This window comes from Artemia sp. Qi Xiang Cuo, chromosome 2, assembly GCF_049724085.1.
Source record: "Artemia sp. Qi Xiang Cuo chromosome 2, ASM4972408v1, whole genome shotgun sequence".
Taxonomy (NCBI): domain Eukaryota; kingdom Metazoa; phylum Arthropoda; class Branchiopoda; order Anostraca; family Artemiidae; genus Artemia; species Artemia sp. Qi Xiang Cuo.
The window spans coordinates 9,862,939-9,882,994 of NC_142795.1; the positions used below are offsets into that span (position 1 = coordinate 9,862,939).

Below are 20,056 nucleotides of genomic sequence, written 5' to 3' on the forward strand. Positions count from 1 at the left end.
ACAGTGCCGTGCTCCATGCAGCTGTCCATAAACAGGATGACCTTATCGAAGCTTTCCCTATCTACAATCATTTCATACCTTCTGGATACAGAAAAGTGATCTGATTACTGGAAGGCGAATTTCAATGCATCTGCGACTAAGAAACTATTAATCACCGAATCGAAGGTCTCGTTTCGACATCCCAATTTTATCTTCAAAGATGATATTATCAAGAGACTTGAAAAATTCTGTCTAATGTGAATTCATTTCACCTTACACCTATCTTAGACCCCAGATCTTCATCGATCTCGGTCATCCTACCCTAGAAAGCTTGATGTCATTTTTTGTTCTAAGAGCCTGTTATGACCCAGCTCGATTATTCCTCTGTATAAGTCGTTCATTAGGTCTGAATACGGATACCCGCTTTTGTGAGGCCAAATAAAACCCACCTACGGATGCTCCAGAGTCCAAAATAGAGCTTCAAGGGCAAGCAGTAGCACAAATCATGTAACTTTTTTATCTCTTAGTGCAACATTTGGTGTGGTGTCAATGGCTACTTTCTATATGTATTTCCACCGCCCTCTTTCCAAGGAGCAACATCTACCGTCGTTGGCCAACTCAATACGGCAAACACACCAAAACCCAATATGATCAGATTACTTACAAGAGGGGACACCTCACAATAGTTAGTGGATGTCTTTGACAGAATACATACTTTTCCTAGCCATCTAAGCCTTTTTCTCATTTCAGCTTTAGCAAGCCGGATAAAACCAAATTTTTTGTACAGCTGACTGTTTGAAGACTGTTATCTGTTGAAAAAAAGTAAGCACTTATAAACGAATTTAGTTTTTCTAATCACTGAACCCTGGTCATAATTAAATTAGTTGCATTGAAAGCGTAATCATCTTATCTACTATATACCAAGGATACTGCGGGGATTGGGCGTAGGGACAAGCCACATGTCGTACAATTTTTCGAAGAAGCATTTGGGTCTGGTCCATTTCTATCCATCAATCGCTCTACCGCCAACAAAAATGCTCGTAATTACACGGATAAACATAATTTTTGGCTCAAGAAACTTTTATTATGCTTATAGTTTTATGGTTCCTTTACAAATTGCAGAAATCCGTCCATATCTTTTCGGACGATGGCCTAGAAAATACTACGTTTTAAGGCAAAGTTTTCAAATAAATTCATTAGCGTGGATGAGGATAAGTTCTAAGAGAAGATTATTGGCTAATTTGACTCTCGCTTTAGTCCTTATACTAAAAAGCTCTTATGTAAAAAATAAGTTAGATTTCTTGTCCAACTCTATGAGTTTCATCTTGAAATTTGACCATGACTGTAAGGGATCATTATTCTTAATTAAAGCTTTCCAGCACATTGTTGACAACTCGTCTCTAGTCATTGCATAATCAGTGAAGGTTCTTTTGATTTTATCATTTAGTATAGGAGGCAATGATAATGAAATATGCAAGGTTAAATGATCTGACAACTCAACAGCTAGTAAGTACTCAGTTGACTGGTAAATATCGGGATTATTTAATAAAATCAGATCTAAACGTGTGGGACTTGACCCTCTATAAAACGAGTAGGCTGATCAACCATTTGAAACAGGTTAAGATGTGCTAGGGCATTTATTTGTAGTTAGTGCCAGGTTGTTATTACCAATGAAGATCTGTCAATCCAATTGGCATCAGGCATATTGAAGTTGCCCGTTAAAATAACTGAATTAGATGGTTTATTACACATTATAAATAGCATCATTTCATTATAAATCAGCAAGAATTCTTTACGAGCCTTTGTTTCCTTATTCACTGCCTAAAAATTATCCTTGTCTGCTTTGTTTTCAAATTTGTTTTCCTTCATTTTATCTTACATCATGCATAGCCGTTGTGGTCTAAGAGCCTATCTAGGTCTCCTGAGGGATGCTACCCGTGAAGATCCATGAATTGATTGCTTTAAAATGAAGCTCAGCAGACACAAATTTACGGAGAGAACCTAGGTAATTAGTTGACTAGTGGCATACCAGATCCTAAGCTCTTAGGGACATTTGTTAATTCGATCTTAATTAGGTATTTAACACATAATCAATTTTGCCTAATATCTCAACTTTCTTACCCAAACCTTTTTAAATGAAATTAAAGGTATATTTCATATAGATTCATTTGAATGGAAACGTAAAGTTGCAGCCACTTTTTGTTGACTTCACCGACAGAATTGTTGCTGGAGCTATGTTTTTTTTTTATTATCAATTCAAGATTGTAGGTGTCAGCCCCTTAAATATTTTATGAAGATGTGTTGCGAGAATTATTTTAAGCATAAGCGATGAAACAAGATGGCAGATGATAAATACGAAGTTTTGCAGCCCATTGGTTCGATTTCATCTCTTAGGTACAGTAGGGGTAGAATGAGGAGCTACTACCACCCCACTCCAGAGAAAAAGACCAACATTTTACAATTTTTTGTTAGCATTTTGAAATCACGTGATGGTTTCTGGAAAAATACTTTTTTTTTCAAACATCAGCCCCCTCCTCCGATTTTTTTTTTTACTTTACCCACTCCCGAAGTCATTTCTACGTGCACTCTCAAGTAACCGAAATATTTCGTCAAAAGATGAAAACATAGACGTCAAAATACTATCGTTTTGGTTGATTTAATTTGGAATTAACCTACGACGAAATATACCCTTTCTTTGATGACAATGGAAACTTTTCATTTTACCCATATAGAGAATTGCAAACAAAAATTAGATGGCATTGGATATTTTCCTTGACTGGTAAATAATGCAACCAGATACGCCACTACTTTGAAAAGACTGCAGAACAAAACTAGTTAGAATACAGATTTTATATCCAAATTTTTTATTTCATCTGGACTATATCTACAAAAAATTCCATAACTAAGTAAACACTAATAAAGGTAAGACTTTATCACTGCAATAAAACGATGTTTCAAAAGATCAATACGATGGTATCTATGAGGAAATATGGCCCTTAAAAATTTGATATTTAATAGTAAGACAGTTTCTTTAGATACAAGCTAAGCTTCAGTGAAACTAAGCTACATATTATCTGGACTAGAGCAATTTTACAAAAGCTATATTCAAATTTAGTGTGGTGTGCTTAAATTAAATTTATTAAAATAATGGACTTATTTGCTTTGGATTGAGCTTGAGATTTTATTTAAGTGGGCTAACTCTTTTCTAAACTAGATAATTCACTGAGTTTAATTTCAATATATTAAAATCAGATTTAAATGAGAGTTCTCAGTTGCTTTGGCTCCCACCTAAAATTTTCAGAAAAATGGCGTATTCTATTGTTTAAAAGCTTTTTTACGGACCACGAAACAGTTCAGGCTAGAATGTACAGGCGAATTCAATCAAATTTGCCCTTTCAACAGACCATGAAATAGTTCGGGCTAGGACATACAGGAAAATTCAATCAAACTTTGTTTGCAACAAAGCCAATCTACACGAACCTTCTCCGAAAAACTGGGCCATCTACTTTTGACTCAATTTGAAGAAAAATTAAAGAAGAGGTAAAAGAATATACGTGCAATACAATTTTTATTTTGATTCTTCGATGATTTTGCTAGGTTTTGTGATTTTTTTTTTGCAAGACTGGACGACGTTAGTTGTTCTTGGAGACAATATTGAGTTTTCTCTCATATCAGCTTCCAAGGCCCTTATCAATGCATCGAATTCTTCATAAGGAACAGGCACGCTGGTTGTTCTCCAAGAGGGGGAGGGGGATGACTAATAAAAAGTTAGGGTGGAGTGTAATATATGTGCTAATTTTAATAAGAGGTGCCCAAAAATTCAAGAAAAGTTAGGATATCCTAGGGGAGAGGCGAGGCCGTATTCCCTCCTCCTACTGCATACGTCTCTGATAAGGGATACAATATGCAGTTTTGAGAGAAACTTGTTTATTTGGGGGGCCAAGGGCAACTCCTGACAACTATGGGGAACTTACTGCAGGACCAGGACAACCCTGGCCCACTCTGTTAAGGGCTTCCTGCTTTAGTCCCTCCCGAAAATGTCCTAATCAAATAATTTTTTAGGCCACACTGCCTTTCCCTTTAAAAATAAAATAAATTAAAAATCTATAAATTACAGGCAAAACTTTAGATATGACAGAGAAAAAAAGTATACACTAACAAAAGCCAAACTGCTTTGGCTTCATGTCCGAAAGCGTTTATCAACGAGAAAAGAAAGACCAGTTTGAACATTAGAACATCCTTAGAATTAAATAAAGGAAAAAACACTGCATAAAAAAAAAACTTTTGCCATATTACACTTGTGTTCTATTTATGCTTATATCTTATATGTGTTCGTTGTTTAGTCTTGATTTCCCGTTGATAACTGGACATAAAACTGAAATAGTCAGACACCTTTTAGTTTATTTTTCGCTATCTTATTTAAAAGTTTTACCCCATTATTTATATATTTTCATTTCATTCTATTTATAGAAGTTCTTACTCCTCCTATGTTTCAGCTGTTTAGTCTTGTTTTTCCTTTTTTTCGTTGATAAAGATTTCTGGACATTAAGCTGAAATGTTCAGACACCTTTTTGGTTATTTTTTCATTATCTTAGCTAAAAGCTTTACCCCATTAATTACATATTTATATTTCATTTATTTATAGAAGTTCCTAATTTCCTTATGTTTCAGCGGTTTAGACTTGTTTTTCCTTTTTTTTTCGCAGATAAAGGATTCTAGCCATTAAGCTGAAATATTCAGATACCTTTTTGTTTATATTTGCACAGTTTTAATTAAAAGCTTTAAACATTATTTATACAAATTCATTTGGTTCATAGACATTTCTACTTTCTTTAAATTTCTTCTCATGATCTCTTCCCGCTCTATTCAAATAAGTTCTGCACTGTTCTTTGGCCCCAGTGCAATTGTCAAAAAGCACGATTCTGCCGATTTTTGGCGAAAAAGCAAGATTGCCAAAGAGCACAATCTTGCAAGATTGCCAAAGAGCACAATTTTGCAAGATTGCCAAAGAGCACAATTTTTGGGAGCCTATCATGATTTATAAAAGATGACCAAATTATTTTAACCTTTATATTATCAAATCAAATTGAAATAGGCATTCAAAAACAGCTCTGAAATAGGGTAGGTTCCAGGAGGCATTATGAATAATAATTAAATATTTATTATTACTTCTGTTCCAAAACATAGATAATAGAATAATTTGGGCGGGCGATTCTAAGCATTATACGTGTAGAAAGAACTATAACGTTATTGTTTGTACCATTATGAACACGTATGGGGTTGAGTTTCTAGTTATTAGTCATTTTAGGGGGAAGCTAATAATAAATGACTAATTAGTATAATTAATGATGATTCTCTTCTGGAACGCTGTCTCAGACAATTGTTGTTTTACACTAGATGCAAGTCGAAATGGGACTACCAATAAATTTCAAATTCAGCGTAATGAGTCAAATTTCTTTAGGAAATTTTCTAAGTTTACTTATCTTCTAAGCCTTATCTTCGTGCCATTTTTAGCTACATTGTGCCAAGTGATAAAGAAGCGAGTCGTACAAAAGAAGCGAGTAAAGGTACAAAAAGACACCTTAGTAAAAAAAAATAGATGGCAATCCTTTTTTACTCATCTATTCTTTCCATGTCAATGAAGTACGACTAACTATGACTATCGAGTTTCCAGATTTAAGGAGCATGAACAGTGGCGGATCCAGAGACTTTAGAAGAAGGGAGGCGCATTTCTTTTTCTAAAACTTTCTTATGGGTTAGTTAAGAATGTTTTCAAAAAACTTTACTTTTCAGAAATTTGGTGATTTTTAAAGGAAAAACGAAAAAAAAGTTTTTGCGTCAGAAATCTCTGTTATGTTGGATAGTTTCTAGCAGTGTGGATAGAATCATTTCTTTGCCTTGAGAGGTTTGTTCTATGCAAGTTTGATAATGTAGTATCACACTTCACAGGAAGCTTTATTTAAGGGGACTTAAAATAAAATTTGGGTCAAAAATTGGCTGTTTTGCCCCCGACCCCTTTAAAAATTAACTGATACCTCCTCTTAGGATAAAGATCTATGGTGCACCTAATACAGCGTGGACTGCGCAAACTTACCCAACCAGGACTCTGCCCGTCCTAATTTCACTTGACCAACTTAGCTAAACTATGAAGACGTGGCTTCACAGTGGCAAAACCATTTTTCACTGCGTAGTTTATACGCATATAAGATAATCCTGTCCACATTTTAAAAAGAGAATTCATCCTAATCGTAATTTTCACTGTGTATATCGTCTACGTCATAATCACCAACCATAGCACGCTGAAGCATGTCGAAAAAATACAGATCATCATCTTCACCGTCATCACTGTCCATCGAATAACCTAAAAAAAAAATAAGTTAAAAAATCTGAGACAGGTACAGAGAGGGGAGAGATAAAGGGAAAGAGACAAAAATATAGAAAGAAGAAGAAGAAGGGAGAGAGAGAGAGAGAGAGAGAGAGAGAGAGAGAGAGAGAGAGAGAGAGAGAGAGAGAGAGAGAGAGAGAGAGAGAGAGAGAGAGAGAGAGAGAGAGAGAGAGAGAGAGAGAGAGAGAGAGAGAGAGAGAGAGAGAGAGAGAGAGAGGGAGAGAGAGAGAGAGGGAGAGAGAGAGAGAGAGAGAGAGAGAGAGAGAGAGAGAGAGAGAGAGAGACAGAGAGATAGAGAGAGAGAGATATAGAGCGAGAGAGAGAGAGAGCGAGAGAGAGAGAGAGAGAGAGAGATAGAGAGAGAGAGAGAGAGAGAGAGAGAGAGAGAGAGAGAGAATGAAAGCAAAATATATAAACAACTGGTATCACTTTTAATTAAGACGTGAAGCGTCAGTTGTATGGGTCTCAAATGCCTTGACAAACATTTCGTGGTATAACAAATCTTAAGAAAGACGTGACGCGGCTCAATAGTTACCGAAAATCTAAAAAACAGAATTTTGATACCAATAGATACATCAAAATACTCGGATTTTTGTGCTAATTTTAAATATATATATGAGTTTCATCAAATTTATTGTTTACCCATCAAAAGTTACGAGCCTGAGAATATTTCCCTTATTTTCGGAAAAGGGGTAATAACCCCCTAAGCACCGGCGTATCCAGGGGGGATCCCCCCTCTTAGACGGGCTGTATTTTTTTGTTTTTTTACTGCACTTACGGAGGTCTGCATTAACGCATGTTTTAACTACTGTAACTAGACTCTAAAACCTTTTTACATTACGTTCATTCCCCAGCTTTTTCTCCACTGCCGTTTCCTCCTCGAGTATTTCTCAGCTCAGAGCATAGCAACAGTTTGCCCGGTAAATCTTGGGTAGTTTTCGCCAGTCGCCTCCCTGTTCGAGACGCAACGCAACCAGTTCTGAATGTTCTGAAATGTCAAAACATTCTGAGATGTACTGATGATTTGCTGCTATCTTCCATCAAAAAGATCTCTAGCATATGCGGTCAACTTCTTGGCTTAACCGTGCTGTCTACCAGCGCAACGCTTGTTTTGGTAGAAACACATGTGTGGAGGAGTAGATGGCTTCGGGCTAAAAGAGAAGGAGGTGATTTTCCTTGTTCAGCGGAAGAGATCTATATCCTTATGTTAGCTCACTTCTTATTATTTTCATATCTCTTCTAGTGAGCATGGCATCTGCCGAGCGTAGCTTCTCAACTTTACGCAAACTGCAAACTAGACTCGGTGGCTTGGCCCTACTTAATGTGCACCGTGACATCGATATCAGCATTGACAGGGCAATCGACAGGTTTGCGAACAGTGGACCCGGGAAGCTTGAATTTTTCTTGTAAACAAAATTTCGAGGAGGGGGGGGGTGTAGACCCCCTACTCCCTCCCTGAATACGGTCTATTTGAAGGGTATGTTTGGCCCCTATCTTTAAGAATTTATACACAAAAAAATATACTTTCATAAAGATGGAAAAGGTTCTTTACAAAGGAGTTATAAAGACAAATGTATAAGAGGCACTAATTTTTATATAATGCAGGCATCAACCATCTCCCAGCAATCTTGCGGTATCCTGCTAGCGCTATTGCGAAACAAGTTCAAACCTAACAACCTATATAATGCTAATAATTACAGCAAAATGTTTTTTTTTTACCTATGGTTAATTACCATAGGTACCATTGGTGGTACCACCAATTTACCATTGGTGGTGAATGGAGCTCATCCGGAAGGATACAAACTTGTTTGCTGACCACATGGGGCTTAAACCCTTAGCTAATCGCTCCGAATAGGGCCACCCCAACCTCATGGGTGCGGGTGGAGCCCACCCCAGGGTTTCTTAATCAGAACCCAGGCCTATGTGCGGTTGGGCTTGCGACCCTCCTCCTGAAAATAATTGCAATGAAAAGAAATGAAACTCAAGTCTAGGATCTTATTGGTTTTAATTTATTATGACTTCGGCACGCCCCTGGACATCCTTTGAACCTTGCTGAACAAGGTGAGTTGAAAATAGCCACCTGGAATGTTTTAACCATGAATAAACCAAGATCCAAAGATCTTCTAGGGTTAGAGATGTTAAGATGTGGGATTGACATACTTGGAATGACATGAACTCATTTGACGGGAACAGGCGACGAAGAAATCACCAGTACAGGTCACAGGATGATTTGGTCAGGGCGAAACTCTTGTAGAAGCAGCAGTGTAGGCCTGCTCCTAAATAAGAAGGCAAAGAAATGCCTCATACCCCACAACCCAATATCGGATAGACTACTCACTGCTTGCTTCAACCACAAGCATGGGAAGATGTCGGTTATTGTGTACTACGCACCAACGAATGTCTCCCCTGAGTTCGAAAAAGACAATTTCTAATCAGCTCTGACATCTGCTCTACCCCGGATTTCCCCTCACGATGTTTTGGCTGTGGTGGGCGATTTCAATGCAACTTTATCAAACCCCAGCGGGGCTTATAAATCTGTAGTTGGACCGGTTACCCCTGACTCTTTGAATGAAAATCAGACTCGACTCCTCCAGTTGTGCGCTATGCAAGAATTGGTCATTGCCAACACCCTCTTTTACAGGAAAAACATCTATAAGCCACATGGTATAGCAGCGATGGGCGAACGCGGAATATGATTGACTATATCATAGTCAACCAAAGATGGCGCTCATCACTTATGAATTGTAGAACATATCGTGGCACTGAGATAGGGAAAGCAGACCATCGATTAGTCGCTGCGAACTTCCGATTACGTCTTAAAGCCCAGCCTTCAGAACGGCGCCAGCCAAAATTAGACACCCAGAAACTAAGAATTGGGGCATTCCACCAAACGTACTCAGTTGAAATTCAGAACAGGTTTGAATGCCTGAATACACTTGTTGACCCAGACATGTCCTGGTAGACTTATAAAAAGGGTGTACTAGAGGTCGCCACTAATACTGTCGGTCGTATGATGTATTCAAAGAAGCCCTGACTATCGCAAGAAGCACTGCAAATCATTAAACAGCACCGGAAAGCGCGGTTGGCCGGAGATATGCCCCCCTACAGACGGCTAAACGGGATTAGAAACAATATTATTCACCGTGATAAACAACAATTTGTTGATAAAAAAGCTGAAGAGCTAAAAGATGCGGCACAAAAAGGTTCATGTCACATTGCAACCATGTCAGAGATCTTAGCGAAAGGAAACCACCGAAAATAGGTACAGTTCAATCCGTCACATGTGAAATACTCGAGGATACAAACGTGAACTTTGATCAATTGAAGAAGCAATTCACAAAGCTGCTAAACGTCGAAAGAATCGTCGTTGACCCCAACCTAACTACATCCACTCAGCAAACAACATACAAAAATCTACCAGAGACTGATCCTCCCTCGGTAGAAGAGATACAAAATGCCGTGCGGAGAATAAAGAACAACAAGGCACCAGGAACCTGCGGGATCACCGTCGAGCTCCTAAAGTTTGGAGGACTGGCAATGCAACTTTGGCTACACATGCTGTTCTCCCTCGTCTGGTCAACCGAATTGATACCTGAAGAATGGAAGGAAGGGATAATCCTTCCTCTATGGAAGCGGAAAGGTAGCCGTAGCGATTGCTCGAATACAGAGGAATCACCCTCCTGTCAGTGCCTGGCAAACTATTCACCATGACGTTGCTTGATAGGAGTATCCAGTTCATTCGTGAGTCCCGCCGGATTCAGCAAGCATGTTTTATGCCCAACAGATCCACGACCAGGCAGATATACACTATTCGACAGGTCATCGAAAAAGCCCGCGAGTTCCAGCGTACAGTATATATTGCATTTGTTGACTTTAAAGCAGCCTTCGACTCGATCGACCGTGAGCCCCCTTGGCTGATACTAAAACGAACTTGACTGATCCTGATAAATATTGTCACCTGTTCAAGGTGCTCTACACTGGTAGAAAAAGGTCCGTCCAGGTTAATGGTCGTCGAAGCCCAATATTCCAGATATATACGGGTGTAAGGCAAGGCTGTGTTGCTGCTCCTGAACTTTTCAACGCGGTGATTGATCATATCGTGGATCACGAACAACGAATCGGCTCCAATTCGGACTGAAATATGGCGATAGAGTCCTAGCCGATTGCGACTTCGCAGATGATATTGCCCTGATATACACTTTTGAAGTTGAACTCAAGGCAGCTCTCAATACGCTGTCGGTGGGACTACATATTATCTGGCAGAAAACAAAAATAATGATCTCCGACCCGGCAGGAAATTCCGCCAACTCACCATCATTTAACGTATTAGGGCACACTATCGAAGTTGTCAATTCTTTTACTTAACTTGGATCTGTCATCTCAGATAACGGCTCAATTGAAATGGAAGTCCAGTCGCGCTTCGCGAAAGCTGCGTTTGCTGTTATGGCTCAATTCTTCCGTTCCTTGTGCTCAAAGTCCAATATCAGCCGAAAAATAAAAATGCGGATCTACAACACCACCGAATCACAAATCCTTCTCTACGGTGCTGAAACTTGGCCGGCAGCACCTTCTGCTCTTGATGCCACAGATGTGGCCCAGAAAAACTGACTAAGACGAATCGAAGGGACCAAGTGGTACAACTTCGTCTCGAGCACCCGACTGTTGACACTAATAGATCAGACCCCCACCTCTCGTCAGCTCACCATAAGAGCTCTACGGTGGTTTGGCCACTTAATTCGCATGCCAGAAGAAGCAATCACCCGCATACTTTTCAATTTTGATCCCCCTCAACATGGCTGGAAGCACCCCCGTGGAGGACCCCGATTCAGATGGAGGGACAGCCTTACCCAGTACTTCGCCATGATCGGTACTGATCTCCAAGAAGCAGTCACGCTTGCGCAGGACCGTTCAGAATGGAGGCAGAGAGTCTCATCTCTCTCTCTACGCTGGACCACCAGTAGGAGCCTTAAGTCAAGTAAGTCAAGTATGGTTAATTACCACGATCTGTTTACCAGTCTCTTTGATAGCCTAGTTCATTTAAATCCAGCCAAAATACCCACTATCAAGCGTTTTCAAATGACGGTAACCGGCAATAGTAAAAAAAACCTATTTTCTCGTTTTTCAAGAAGGAGGGGCCTTAAACCACCCTGTTGAACGTTTTAGACAATGAAAAATGGATTGGCTATTGTAGAATTTGTATTTCCCAGCATTTTGACCCTTTTTGAGCAAAAAATGACGTTTTGAAATAATAGTTCCTAAATCAGCGTCAAATGTCGATTTTTTTCTCACTAGACAGTTTTTCTCAAAACACTTTTCTTGAACTTTTGGCTACAATGGGTCGTGGTTTGCTCTTTACTAGATAGCAGCTATCCCTACAAACACGAGGGTATGATCCCCAATTTTTACGACATATATATATATATATATATATATATATATATATATATATATATATATATATATATATATATATATATATGGAGGGAGGAAAAGGGTCCTTTCGTGAAGTTTTAAATCTATTCCATATATATATATATATATATATATATATATATATATATATATATATATATATATATATATATATATATATATATATATATATATATATATATATATATATATATATATATATATATATATATATATATATATATATATATATATATATATATATATATATATATATATATATATATATATATATATATATAATATATATGGAATAGATTTAAAACTTCACGAAAGGACCCTTTTCCCTCCCCCTGTGTACAGGTGTTATAAGAGAACAAGAAAAATCCGGCAAAAAGACTTTTTAGGTGATGTTTTGTAGGACCCTCGCTAGAGGTAAACGTCCTTATGGTGAATCCACAAACAAAGTTTTAGGGTATGCAGACGTCTTTAGCGTCAAGAGAAAAGGGGGACGGAAATACACAATTGCAGTTAATAATGAGATTAAGAATGTCTTTTCTAACAAAAATAAATTTTGGAAAATTTTCAGGTCCCCCATAAGATTTTGAGCATCCTCGATAATAACACTTACCAATATCTATCCCAAGATTATTAATAAAACTTCCCATATGAACATTTGGAAGTGGAGAATACTGACTAAAGCAACAGCGGTCAAGACGCAAGTTTTGTACCTTCATAGAAACCTGTAGGAAATTAACAAAATTAATAAACAAGCTTAACACAAAAATAAACCGACCACCTTATCGCTCAAACAGGGGTCAGACAGGTGTAATACCCGGCCACCGTGTAAGGTCTCCCAACAGTCACATGCACAAGAGTACATTCGGTGGCGAAGGAAGTGTAAGGAATTTCTCGACACCCTTCCTCCTCCCAAAAGTATACGAAATGTGAAGAAAATTGTAAGAACATGGATATCCTGGGATTGAGTGATCCCCAGCACTTCCGCCAACTCTTGCCTACGTACTTGACACACACTATAAAAATTTAGAAAGGTATACGAGATGTTAAAGCATGTAGAGGAGGCAGATACCCAAGTCACGAAAAGTGGGAGGGAAGAGTAGGGGGGCACCAATTCACGAAAAAGTATGAGGGAACAGCAAGGTTTTTTCTTTTCTTTTTTTTAAACAAAGATACAAAAAGGTTATTTTTAAAAATCCAGAGGGAGAGTGCAATTTTCGTTTTTCTTAATACGAATACCAAAAACGAGGAATTTGTATAAATCTTGGAGGGGGGGGGGGGGGTAATCGAAGTACCTCCAGATCCGGCCTCCCCCAGGAGCAGATCCAGGATTTTTTTAGGGGGGGGGGGCACAAAATAGGTTAATCAAAAAAAAATTTTAGGGTTGGGGAGCGCAAAATAGGTTGATCCGATAAACTTGCGTTAGGAGCAAGTTTAATTACCGCAAACTTGAATTAATTAAGTAAATTAAGCTACTTTAAACTACGCTAGGTGGGGTATCCCCTCACCCTCCCCCCCCCCCTCTGGATCCACCACATGCCTCCCCAAATTTTATAATTATCCCACGACTTTCTCTGTCTCCAAATTATGTGCCTTTTGTTGACTGTTTTCTCAAATCATCAAAGAGAAATATTGTATGCATGGCTAAAATGGGCCCAAAATCCCCTTTTATCAAGGACCAATCCCTCTTTCACCAAATAAATAAACTTTATTCTTTAGTCTGGCTGTGTGGATGAGAGTTAGGATAGAGGTTTCAAAAGAAGAATGATAAGGAAGGAGAACAAGGTCGTAAGGATTCTCCTGGCGAGATTGAAGACACCATAGGATACTATTTGAAAAATATAGAGCGGAAAGGTGACGGGGAGAAATTTGGGGGACTGGGTTCCAACTTCCCTGAAATGCGATAAGTTACATGAAAACATGAGGTTTCCTAGTATAGTAACCGGAAAAAAAGACCTCTTTTTGTTTTATCTCCACGCCAGGAAGATATTCAATACCATTTTACTCTTCGCCAACTTTTGACCACCAAACGCAGACCAAACTTTGCTCGATGAAAAGGAAGAGTCAAAGGATATTCAAGAAGAGTAAAATATTTAAACGACATGATTGATTGGCTGAAAAAAACACAACTGGCAAGTTTTTTATGTAAACAAACGGACACAACATTTTTTTTGATCCGTTGATATGGTTAAGACTTCGTCTTATTTGACACACTAAATTCCGCAACCATTTTTCACTTAGTAGGCAATATATTGTATATAAAAAAATGTAGGTAGGCTAGTTACGTGTTATAGGGACCACACTTTGTTCTTGATCTGTAATGAAACCGGTTTTCTTTGTCTAGTCGGAGATAATCAGCTTAGCCTGGCGACATAAACGGTATCTATGCAGGTATATTTTAATTAAATATTTACTGTATAGAGGTGGTTAGGTTAGGCATTTAATATAATGCGGTTTGGGCGACCTGCTTTCCATAATTCTCTTATTTGCTTTTCATAATTTTGTTACTAAAAAATTATAATCGTATCATATTATGGCATATTTCATTATGATTAGCCCAACTTCACTTCTTTGGTGTGGTCGCTATAGCACGTAAGTATCAAAACATACTTTACATAGCTGGGCATCCATGACACCGAATTAATTATCAGTAGAATACCACAGGGAGGAGAGGCTTCAGACCCAATATTTGAAAATGGCACCATCTCCGTGCTACTTTCCACACTTTCCATTCAGTTGACTTATTTGTAATGCTCAGGGTTGCCCCCAAAGTCAGTTCTTAAAGTGCTACAATGGCCCAAATTTGCGGGGTATACAGCAATTTTCGGTGCTGAAGTCAGAAAATTGGGTGCTTGTGCATTTTATTGTACACAACGCTATGTACTGTACAAGGAACTACAAATGTAAACCCGTCAAACAGGTATTTGCAAGAGATAAATGGATGGCAAAGCGTTGTTTGTCTCAGTGTTTACAATAATTAAACTGCTTTTTTTTTTTTTTTGGGGGGGGGGGTTTAGGGGAAAAAAGGTACTTAGGTTAGGTTAGGTTACGTATTTAATATAAACTATGCTTTACCCCCCCCCTCCCTAAAGTGCATAAATATAGCCCAAATTTTTTTCTAAAATATTATTTATTCAACCTATTTTTTTGTATTTCATTAGCATTAACCAAAACTGAATTTAATGGTGCAAAAGTAGCGCTTTCGTGCTACAGCTGGCAACCCTGGTGGTGCTCTTTTTTGTATATTGTGCCCTCTTTCTGAAAAGAAGTTCTTATGTGTATGTGAAGTGAGGATTCACTCCGAAAAGCCCGGTGAACATTGTCCTAGAAAATGGGAACAAACGAAAATCGCCTTGACCCCCCTCCTCCCGTTGAAAAGCCTATTTTCCTGTCTTATTTTAGTCTCTATTCAGCCGTTATTTATTATCGGAATCCAATACAGAATCATTCAAAGCTTTTCGAACAAATTAAAATTAACTGGGTTTGAATTACGCAACTCAAAATATTGCGAAACAAGTCAGAAAACTCGTTTCTTTACGTTTGACATTAAGATCAATCTTAAAGAAATGTCAAGAGACTCGGGAGGAACGATTCAATTTGAAATACAGAATATACAGGAGTAGTCCAGGACTTTTAGGGTTTGACCCGGACAAAATTGCAATATAAACGAAAATGGTACCAAAATGATCAGAAAAAAATTCTGTACAACATACTAAAAGTCCCTATAAATCCGAGTGGGGCGAGTACCCGAAAAACAAGGGAAAAGGGAGAAATGCAGGGGAAATTGGGAAAAATGCCGAGCATGCCCAGAAAATAGTTCAAAGTGAGTTTTCTGGGACTTTCCCATACGCTGATCACGAAACTGACATCTAAAATTCAGTATAGAATAAAAGTACTACGGAAAACGGGTGTAACAGGGGTACTAGGGGAAAAAATTAAAAAATACAGGGTAGGGGTAGAAAGCACTTTGAAATATATTTTCTGGGGTCTTCCTATCTGCTGATCCCGAAACTAACATCTAAAATGAAACAAAGAACATGAACCCCACCAAAACGGGGGAAAAGGGGGAAAGAGGGGAAGAAAAGGGACAATTGAAGTCAGGGGTAGAAATCAGTTTGAAATGTGTTTTCTGGGGTTTTTCTATCTGCTGATCACGAAACTGACACCTAAAATGAAGGAAAGAAAACGAGAACCATGAAAACCGAACAAAACTGGAGGAAATTACGGAAAAGGGGAAGGGAAGCCTGACTCCTGAGCCAGCTGCTAATGGCTAATAAGTAGGCCTATGGACAAAATAACTCGCTTAAATATCAAACTTTTACTTTCTTGAATCACAGACATTTCTTACAACCATTTGAATTACTAAACATAAAGAAAACAACCGCTTGGCAGTGATCACAGTATAAAACTTCAGCTATTATAGGTAAGATTTGTACTTTCGAAGGCAATATCGTTGAATAAAAAACTAAAAAAAGAACTTCAGCAACTATAGGTAAAATCTGCACTTTTTAAGGCAGTTGAGTTGACTTGAAAAACACAGCATTGATGTCACTAGTCGAGCTCCTCGTCTTCGACAATCTCGTTGTTCCTGTTCAAACAGTTGATACCCTGACATTCTCCGCACGCGAACGTACACGCTAATCCATTTTTCTTGCAGCTGCATCGCGAGTTCTCACAGCCTGTCTTACAGTTGCATCTCACGACACTGAAAAGAGTCTGAGGTGCGGGCAACAAATCGGTCATCACAGGTGAGTATTTACGGTCTCTGAGGACCCAACCCCAGTGCCGGGTCGAGGTCAGCTGGTTCCCCTTTCCAACGGGATACCTGGAGGCGCACTCGCTGGGAGTGAAATGAAACTGCAGCTTCAGTTGGCGGAAGCCTTTCAGGATTAACAAACGCCGTAGTATTTGACGAAGAAACTTTTTCCAAGAAAATTCGATGTCGCATCTTAGTGAGATCTTCGTTTGGTCGTGCTTTATACAAGCTGAGGAGAAGATATTCACCCGCTTTCACAATTTCATCTTTAGACGATGATTCATCCAGAAAGACTTCGCATTTTTTTCTGAACACTTCGCTCTTCTTCAAAAGAGGTAGCACAGCTTGCTTTCCAAGTCCGAAAACTCGTGAGGTCGTGTCACATTCCAAGAGTGCGTGCCCTACCAGAAGTAGCCTGGATACTTCTCCCATTTTTTTTTTGAACTTCGTTGAGGCACCAGAACCGTGTTATCGCTTCTTTTGCGTTCGTTGACGATTCGAAGTAAAGTGTTTTTGTATTAGGCGGGAGGTGATACAAGAGTAGAATCAGAAGATCAGTGTCGTTGCCAAGAACGATTGTTTCAGAGTTTTCTGCTTTCGTTACGGCAGTCTTCACGATTATATAGTCAGCATCATCCTTCGCATGGACGACTTCAAATCCTTTGGCTCTGAGTTTTTCCCCGATGTAGCTTATATTTCGCTGTTTGTTCTGAGAGTTGCTCAAAAACTCTTCCTTCTTTTTCTGGAGCTTCATCCCTAAACTGAAATCGATCACTTGATGCTGGCTTCCCTTATACCGTCGATTGTAGGTAGCATCTTTCGTGGTTGGACCCGCGCTGTATCCATCGAAGACAACAGTAGGGGAGGTACAGCGTCGAGTAACGAAACTAACAAAGCTGTCACAGATTGAATCATAAGTATCACCAATCTTCCAAGGTACTTGCTGAAGCAGCCAACCTCCGTCAACTACAGTGACACGATCTGACACTGGCAGGTGGTAAATCGAGTCCGTTTTCGCTTCTTTCCATATTGCTTTCGCTAGTGCAGGTTTGTCTGGCTGACGCATTATGCCAGAATTCTCAAACAAAGCGGGCGGATAACTGCACAGTTCGTAACGTAGAGTTTCTGCCATGTCATTTTCAGATGTATGGGAAGCAGTCGAAAGACACTGAAAAAGCAGTGCAGGGTCGATATGCAAAATCTCGCCATCTATCCTTATGTTCCCATCGGATGCCAGTGTAACGACTTTGTCTTTCTTCCTGAATAAAAAACTTTCGACGGATTGGCCATCCATGCGCTGGAGGATCAGCTCACCTAGAGCTTTAGCATCCTCTGCATTGACGCCTTTTTGGGCAATCAGCCCGGAAACTATACTTCTAAGCTCTGTGGAACTAGTGAAAGGACAGTTTTATAGAAGGAATTCAAGAAATGTCAGTAGATCCTTAGTATCTCTCTTTATTCGTGCTGCGGTTGCAGTAACGTGCTGTTCACTAGAACTGTACTCTAGGCCCGTCAGTTTCTGCATTAGATCATTCACTGAAGCGAGTAGTGGCATAGACATTGTCCATATGTTTCTTTGAAGCTCAGTCATCCCTTTTCCTCTTGTCAGCCCTCCGTCTGTTTTTAGGCTCTTCATCAGCACTGTCTCGATGACGAGCTCTGGAGCCAATCCAGCCCAATAACGATCACCTCCTCTGCAATAAACTTGTCGCTTGCAAATTGTCCGAAGAGCTGAGGATTCGATGTTTCAAGTTCCTGCATCATCTGAAGAAAAAGACGAACTGACTTGGCATAAAGATTATGCCCCGCAGCTGCGAGGTATGGGAGCATTTCAGAAAGAGAGGATAAGTAGAAATCCCAGTCTTCAGTCCTTTCTGCTTTCAAAAACTTCCGAAAGATCGAAACCATTTCGGAATTCTGCATGAACAGCTGCGCAGTTCTGCTGGATTTTAGAAACGATTTTAATGCTTCGAGGCGTAGCAACATCGCCTGAAGAGCTTCGTGATTAGCCGCTTCTTCCGGAGAAATCTTTCCATCCCCCAAATCATCATACACGCTGGAGACTCGTACAAGATCTTTGCAGTCGGAAGGTCTCTCGCTATACGGAATCAAGTATACCATACACAAAAGAGAAATATTCAGTGATGCGTCGACTAGCTCGTGAGCTCCTACTGCTCTTGCAACCTGTGCCGCTGAAAATGTGTTTCAGTATATTCTCCCCGTAAACAAGTTCTAACATCTCTTTCAGGCCCGACCCTTCCATTATATAGCCTATGGCCCCTAAGAAGCTCATTCGTGTATGGAACCCTCCATGTATTGTTACAATTTTCTTCAGGGGAGGCTTATCATAAACAATCTTTGTTGCTTTCCAGAAGAGGGACTGGTCAACCGTGACAACGAGAGTTACAGCGAGTCTTCGCGCTTGGTCACTGATGAATATGAGTGTGGAGTAAATACAAGACTGATTAGTAGCTTTGTAGTCTATCATAGGTAAAAACAGAACTGAGGATCGTCCGTCATGTTCTCCGACGTGCACTGCCTGCATAAGGCCACTCCAACCAGGTCTTTGGCTTCTTAAAAACCAGCTGCTGTGCCAAAGGAGGTCCGAGTTACTTTCAGAGGTTGTACAGCTCTGGAGGGTTTTATACACCATGCCAGCGCCCTCTTTGTTCCTTCGATTGTAGAAGTGGAAGGTCATGCCTGCGATGTCTTTTAGGGTTTCTGCATTAATTTGTTGACGAACCCACGCGCTTGTTGATAACGGCGAGGAATACGGAATAAAGTAATTTCAGTATCTTTCCGTATTTCTTTCTCGAGTTTTTTTTTGCCTTTTCCGAACCTGTGGGGTAGCCGAACCTCTATAGATCTCCTGTATTAACATTTGTAAACATTTCCACATGCTTTCTACCCCTACCCTGTATATTTCCCTTTCTCCCCTCCCTCCCCCCTCCCATTTCCCCGTTTTATGTTAATCAATTTTCTTATATCATTTTAGTTCTCAATTTCGTAATCACCAGATAGGAATACCCCAGAAAATATCTTTCAAACCGCTTTCTACCCCTACCCTGTATTCTTCTCTTTTCTCCCCTCTTTCCCCTGTTCCCCCGTTTTCCGCAGTACTCTGTTTCTATACTGAATTTTAGATGTCAATTTCGTAATCAGCGTATGTGAAAACCTCAGAAAACTCACTTTGAACTATTTTCTGGGCATGTTCAGCATTTTTCCCAATTTCCCCTGTTTTTCGGGTACTCGCCCCACTCGGATTTATGGGGAATTTCAGTATGTTGTACAGAATTTTTTTCTGATTATTTTTGTACCATTTTCGTTTATATTGCAATTTTGTCTGGGTTCGACACTTTTTTGAGCTAAAAGTCCTGGACTAGAGATTGTCACAGACTTAAGGATTGGGTTTGTTTCAAGTGACTTAGCTTCGTTCGGGCCTGTTGATCCTTAGAATTTTAAAAATTAAACATGACTCGTTTACATGGTGCGGAAATGACAATAGT

The 20,056-nt window shown here is 39.4% G+C and overlaps 1 protein-coding gene across 2 annotated transcripts in view; it reads right to left on the minus strand.

The window, feature by feature from the left end:
* Positions 1-6,203: 6,203 nt before the first annotated feature.
* LOC148954892 (uncharacterized) overlaps positions 6,204-20,056 on the minus strand; it is a 415,568-nt gene continuing 401,715 nt past the window's right edge. For both annotated transcript variants that reach the window (XM_089107977.1, XM_089107976.1), the window contains exons 6-7: positions 12,408-12,519; positions 6,204-6,340 (exon numbers count right to left, since the gene is read on the minus strand). In XM_089107977.1, the coding sequence (XP_088964103.1) occupies positions 6,222-6,340; positions 12,408-12,519 (231 nt within the window). In that variant the 3' untranslated portion in view covers positions 6,204-6,221. The remainder of the gene's footprint in view (positions 6,341-12,407; positions 12,520-20,056) is intronic.